The sequence below is a fragment of the Apaloderma vittatum genome, unplaced genomic scaffold, assembly GCF_000703405.1.
Source record: "Apaloderma vittatum isolate BGI_N311 unplaced genomic scaffold, ASM70340v1 scaffold10290, whole genome shotgun sequence".
NCBI classification, from domain to species: Eukaryota; Metazoa; Chordata; class Aves; order Trogoniformes; family Trogonidae; genus Apaloderma; species Apaloderma vittatum.
Window position 1 is genome coordinate 22,572 of NW_009695082.1, and position 6,568 is coordinate 29,139.

A 6,568-nucleotide genomic window follows, 5' to 3' on the forward strand; every position below is an offset into this window, starting at 1 on the left:
AGTTGCAGTAATGAGCCTTTGGATCCCTCTTTATTCCAGGATGGCCAAGCAGTACAAATGCACGTGCTGGCACATGACCTCGGGTGGGCTCCTAGGAAACCCTGGTCCAGTTTAAGTAATAAGTATGTTCTTCCAAGGCACAGATGTCCCCTGACTGAACTCCAAAGTGAAATACCAGCTAAAAGTAGTATTTGATCTAGATTAGAAACCCACTTTAAATGTTTGAAGTAGAAAAGCAGTAGGAGCTGATCTGAGTCTCCAAAGCTTTTTGTCAATAGAAAAGCTCTGAACGATTTCCTTCTAATAATATTACTGCTTTTTTTTTTCTGTAGTTCTTGGACAGTACAGAGGGGTGTGATGTTTATCCAGTGGATTTGAGGACTAAGAGGATCATTAACACATTAATCAACATCTTGTTCACTGGCTCAAGCCCAGGCTGCGTTGAGGGTGACTAAATTGGTGCAAGAGATTCACAGAAGCATGGGATTCATATCATCCTACTGAAGAAGGTATCTAATGTAAGATGGCTACATAGGGTCTCTCTGTAATCAATGAGGAGAATGACAGATGTTTTCCATAGGTAAATCCACTCCATCTTATGCACATAAACAGGAAAGATTAATTCTGTTTTGAGATATGCCAATCTCTTGCCATGACTATGAGAGAACACTGACAATAAGACAAGGAATTGTTCCAGACTTACCTGATTCAACCACTCAGCTGAGCAGGGATCATGCAAGGAGGAAAATAATCATGTCTCCTTCAGTTATTTCTGTGAAACTGCTGGCTTACTTGCACCAAGTGTTGTGGCTAATTCACTGACCAACTGCTTTAGTCAGCAGCTGACTTTATTTCAAACTCAGCTGCTGTGCCCATGAGGATCACCTGTGAATAGCTGCCCCGCTCACCCTTAAAGCCCTAGCTCTGTCACACTAACCCACCTCTATGAAATCAAGTTGAAAATCAGTCTCTTCAGTGGCTGAGCTAACCTGTGCTGCAGTCAAATTAAATCTTTCTCATTAATGGGCTGGACCGGGCACTAACAGGATCATGACCAATGTATCTGCTGCTTACCATATCACTGCTTCCCATCGCATTCATAATTGATTTCTTCTTTCTCCAAACCTAATACTCAGCTTGTTACTGTCATGGCTCATCATAGCCCTTCTGATCTGTCCTACTGGTATCTCCTTTTGGACACTGACTAAGACGGTCAACAAGTCAGTTCTAGTTGACAAATTTCTCCAGCCCTTGCTTTGAGCCCATCTCCTGTGCTGTCCCTGCTGTACTGTGATCCTCCTTCAAACCGCTTCTGCCAAGAGGCAATGACAGGCAGCTGGGCAGCATGGCAGCGCTTGCAGCAGCACTCTGACCTTGCTGCCTCTCCTTCCGTCACCTCCACCCTATTGTTGACTGGAAGATTTTCAAGTCAGGATCATTGCACATCTATGCAGTGACTCACAAACCAGGTGCGTTCAGCTCTCCACCAGCTGTTCCTAAGCTCCACTGAAGTTCAACCAACTGTGTTGGTGTGGCACAGACAGACTAAGACCAACCATCATTACCAATAAAAAGCAATAACAACAGGCACAAGGAATTAAGAAAAAAATTTACTTTTTAATGTACAAAAGGTTTATATACAGGTTCAGCATGTTACCTCCGTTCTTACGATGTAGAAAACAGCTAAAAATGTTCTTAAGATATAAATTTGACAGAACAATTCACCTACAGTACTTTTAGTAATGATGTCTTCTATACATAATATATACAGTGCTGGAATGGTTATTATAATACTTTTTCAGTAAATGAAGGAAGACCACCACTGGAAGGTCTGAGAAATCTCAAGTCATTGGAGATTTGGTTTTGCTTTTGTATTTGATCTTTTGCTAATGAGATATCTGTGAGGAGGGACTCAGTAGCCATCGTTGACCTATGCAGCTGTTGAAAAAAAATCAGATTAGCACTTGAAGGACACAAGAAAGCCCGATCCATCTCAGCACAAGGGATGCCCAGTAGTATTCCAAGAGTCCAGGACAACATACAATGACCTAAAATAAGGACTGCCCTCTTTTCATAAACGCAAAGGCAAGGGCAAGGTCAGTAACTGTGAGAGGCTATATACAGCGGACTATGAAACAATCCCTTTAAACACAAGTTTCACAGGAGACACAAAGAAACAGCCAGGCACCTTGCTTTGCTTTCCCGTCCTCATGCACCCTGGATATGAGCAGCAGTCAAGGGGGCCTCCAGTGGTGTGAAGGGTGGGGGTGAGAGCATCCCGCACACACTCTCTGTCAGCCTTTGGGATGAGAGTGGGTGGGACTGCAGGATGCTGAGCAGCACCTCCGTGCACTGGCCACACCAGGCAGCAGCGTTGTCCCAACCCACCACTGCCAAGCACAGCCGCTGGCACATCTGATCTTGTAAAGTCCACCTGGAGGTAACACAGAGCCCTCTCATGTCAGCCCCCAGCCATGCCAGGAATAGTGAGCCTGACATCATTTTGTGCCAAAGGAAAACAGTGATAGCAGAAAGCACCTTTCTAGAGCTGTCCCTGCCCCATGCAGAGGACAGAGACAGACGCAAATGAGAACGCCAGTTGATACAAGGGGGAGAGGGGAAGCAGGAAGGAGGGAGTGAAGCTCTGCTCATGCTTGTCCGGTCAAACTGCGAGAACCTGGGGCAGAGGATGTCACACTTGTCCCCTGCTCTTCAACATACGGGGTACAAAGTATTTAATGCTATGAGAGCAGGGAGAGTTGTCCTTGTCCAACATAGAGGTTAGGCAAGGCCTCCTGACCAAGTACGTGCACCCTACAGCTTCTACCCTTTTGTCTAATGACAGCAAAAATAAATAATGCAACCAAGACTGACTTCAGTGCCAGGTGGGACTGTCCTGGAAACAACTGATCATTATTACAAGCAGTTATACTTTTGGAGGGTTTGGCTTTGGGAGGCCCTATTCCTCCCATCTCTTCCCTAAGGGTTTTTCCAAGAGATTCTCACTGACTGAGTTACTACTTTGACTCAAATACCTGTTCTGACACTATCCAGATGTTTGCCTACACTGTAGGCTGCAGGTGCAGAGCTGAACTGAACCAGGCTCGGTACAAAGAGCTGCTATATACTGTAGCACAAAGCACTAGCCAAACTAATACCCCAGGTTGGCCATGGCATATTTTATGGAATACAGCAGCTCTTTTCATGCTGACCAGAGCTGTGGGACACATTAAAGTAGCACTGGGTGCATGCCAACAGGCCTCCTTGCAGGGCAGCGTATTAGCTCATGCTTGGCCGCGCATCAGTGCAGCCACGTGCCTGTTGTGTGCATGGAGCCCAGGCAGAACCCCGCATGAAGTATATTACACAACCGAACCCTGTCCAGATAGACCAGCTCCCACAGCCCAGACCAGGCTGAACAGATCATAAAACTCTCTCCATCACCACCACTTTTGTATGTGAGTACCTCAGCATGGAAGAAAAAAACCAAACAACAGAAAGCAAAGCCGTTGCAAAGCCGCACAGGGATATGGTAATGCGTGCTTCAGAGATCTGATATTAAAGATGCGTGTGGGGCCCCCGCAGAAAGTCACCGCGCTCGGCGGGCGCAGAGCTGGGTGCGTGTGTCAGTCTGCACACCCGAGCCTTCCTGCCACGGAGGATTATTTCCCAGTGATTGCTGTTCCTAGGCCTTTGCTCCACTCTGCACATGATATAAACCATGTTGTAAACACATCTGATCAAAGTGTGCATTCACCTTTTATGTGTCTCATCAATGTGTCTTTCCAATGTTTTCTCAGAAACACCACTATGTTTTTATAAATGTACATTTTATATACGCTTCTGGCGATACACTATATTTGACTTTTAAAGGAAGAGAGGCCTTGGCTACTTAATACGAAAGCATGGTAAGGCACTTTGCTGAGAAGCTGTTTGGAACCAACACTCTTTGCAAGGTATAAAGGTATTTATGGTATAAAACAATACTGATGGCAGAGGGCTTGTTTAGAGACCTTAACTAAACCCTACTCTCATCAGAGCAGAATGCATAGTATGGCTTTTATTCTGATCAAAACCACATCCTCCTGTTTCTTTCCGGGATGAGTTGAAAACGGAATTTTTTGCAAACGTAACTAACAAAAAGTGATGGGGAGTGCTATTTACATGGCTGCTAGGGAGGGAGGGTTTTATCTCCAACCATGCTCATGCTGTCTCCTAGCCTGGTGGTGATACCGTTCCGGCTCTGGGAAACCAAGCTCTGGGAAACCAAGCCAAAAAATAATACTAGAGGTGCACCCTTGCGGCGCTGAACTGCCTGGATATAGTTTACATTAATTCTGTACAAACACTTTTTAAAATTTCCATTTTGAATCCCTTTAACGTATTCAATACTCATAAAAAAACAACCTACTCTAATTAAACAGATTATTTTTGAAAAGCACATTCATAAAACTGCTTCAGGTATAGCCCATTGGACAGCACTAAGGCCTCATGCTTTACTGTTATGACATCATGTTTAGAAATTTACTCTCTTCTGCCAGCGTGGTTAGCATGGAGCTCATATCGCCTATTGCCATATTGCTTATTCCTGTGGGTATGGTGGGCAGTGTCAGAGAGTTTCGTGGAGTCGTCAGGCGAGAGGAGTTCTGGGAGAGGTTCTGCAGGATGCTGGGGCTCAGGGTTCCTGACATCAGGCTCGAATGGTCCCCATCGTCCATGATGGCATCGAAATCTATCTGGGGCGGCTCGAGACCTTGCGAGTCCACCGTGCTGGACACCTGGTTTGTGCCCGGTGAGGGCAGAGCCGCCGGCTTGCTGTTCAGCGCGCACTGCTGCTGTCTGACCCGGCAGTCTGCGTGATTATCGAAGCTGCTGTTCTGTTCGTACATGTGGATTTGACCGTAATAGTACATCAAATTATTTTCCCTCGTGCCGTCCGCACACTGCTGGGCTGATGCCGGCAACATGTCACTGGTTCTTTTATGCATGGCCTCTGCTGCCTCCTGACCCGAGCTGATGGTGTTCGCAGGGTGGGCAGTTCTCATGTAGCCCAGCTGCTGGACGGTGCGGAGGCCTCGGGATCTGTTGGCCGGGCTCGGCTCGGGCGGAGGATGAGGCTGGACCATGCCAGGTGGATATGGCTGTGCAGCTGAGCCCATCATGCTCTGCTGAGGCTCAAAGCTGGGCTGGTTAGAGGTCATGACGGGCTGATGAAAAGCCTCCTGAGCCATGGGGAAGTTCAGGTGGGTGAGCTGAGAAGAGTAGCTCTGCTGACTCGGTTCTTGCATGACCTGGCCCAGCATCGTGCGCTCACTGTTGCTGCCGACCATTAAAGAAGGGTCGGTCGCCATGTCCATTTGCTGTGGGTGAAGGTGGGGTGCAGACTTTGCTGCCATGCTGCTACAAGAAGGAGAGATCTGATTTGGATTGCCACTGATTGTACTGGGGCTCAGCATCTGATGAGGTTGGTTATACCCCGCGTGCAAGCCTAAATCGGTGTTCATGCTGGGGCCCAGGTTCATCGGTTGCTGCCGCAGCTGCATACAGTTTAGCCTCTGCCCGTCCATGCCCACATTTCTTTGCATAAAGTTCTGTTGTGTTCCGTTCATGCTGTTGTCTGGCAGCTGCATCTGTTGCTGGTTGTAATTCTGGTACTGACCAAAGTTCTGCTTCTGCTGGACCACTGCTAAGTTCCCTTGTGAAAACTGCTGCTTCGACTGACTGGACATGATATCAACTGTACCTGAGCTGACTTCGTTCCACTGGACGGGCATGTTATTTTTATTCATGTCTGAGGAAGTATCAAAGCTCATGGGACACTCTGACATCATGGGTCCCAAGTGGCTCATGCCCACCTCAGCCACCGCCATCCTGCGCTGGCCAGCCAAGGCTGGAGGCTGCAGCTTCCCGCTTCCCTGGAAGCTCTGCATCTCGTTGCTGTACCCCATGGAAGTGCTCTCGGCTGCCGTCCCATTGCTCTGGGATTTGATGTACTGCACAACGTCATCTGGCAACATAAGGTCGTCATCTCCAACAGGAGCCTCCGTCTCCCCAGTCATGGCTTCCATAGCGATGTTTTCACTGATGCTCACTGGTCGGGGCGAGTAGGTGTGCCGGGGGAGGCTCCCGTCTGAGCGCCCATAGCTCTGGAGGCCAAAATTCCTCCTGTCTGTGGGGTGCGGAGGATGGAAGGGGTTCATGCTGTTGGTGCTGTTGAAGCGATGAACTCGTGGGAGGGCCTGGGGGTCTCCAGCAGGTCTCCTCACAGGGTCGCTCGCCCGTCTCGTGCAGTTGCCCGGCACCTCATGGGGAAATGCTGCAGCTGATGGGTAGCCATAGCTGTTACCATCACTACAACGCCTGGGTCCTGGAGGGAGGCGGATGGAGGGTAAGGTGGGGTCTGGCCCATCCATAAGCGAGATCCTGTTCTTCAGGGTCATTCTCTCCATGTTTGGAAGGGGAGTCGGAGGAGGGCCCCCTGTAGCAGCAGCATACTTAGCTTTCAGCCTGTAGTGTTGAGCTGGTGTGAGGGTCAGCAGCCCCGGCATGCCGCTGCACTGGCTCGCCT

General features: G+C 48.5%; 1 protein-coding gene across 1 annotated transcript in view; it reads right to left on the reverse strand.

Moving 5' to 3' along the window:
• Positions 1-4,502: 4,502 nt before the first annotated feature.
• Positions 4,503-6,568, reverse strand: part of GLI2 (GLI family zinc finger 2) — a 142,637-nt gene continuing 140,571 nt past the window's right edge. The window contains exon 14 of the mRNA XM_009869931.1: positions 4,503-6,566. Within this exon, the coding sequence (XP_009868233.1) occupies positions 4,503-6,566 (2,064 nt within the window). The remainder of the gene's footprint in view (positions 6,567-6,568) is intronic.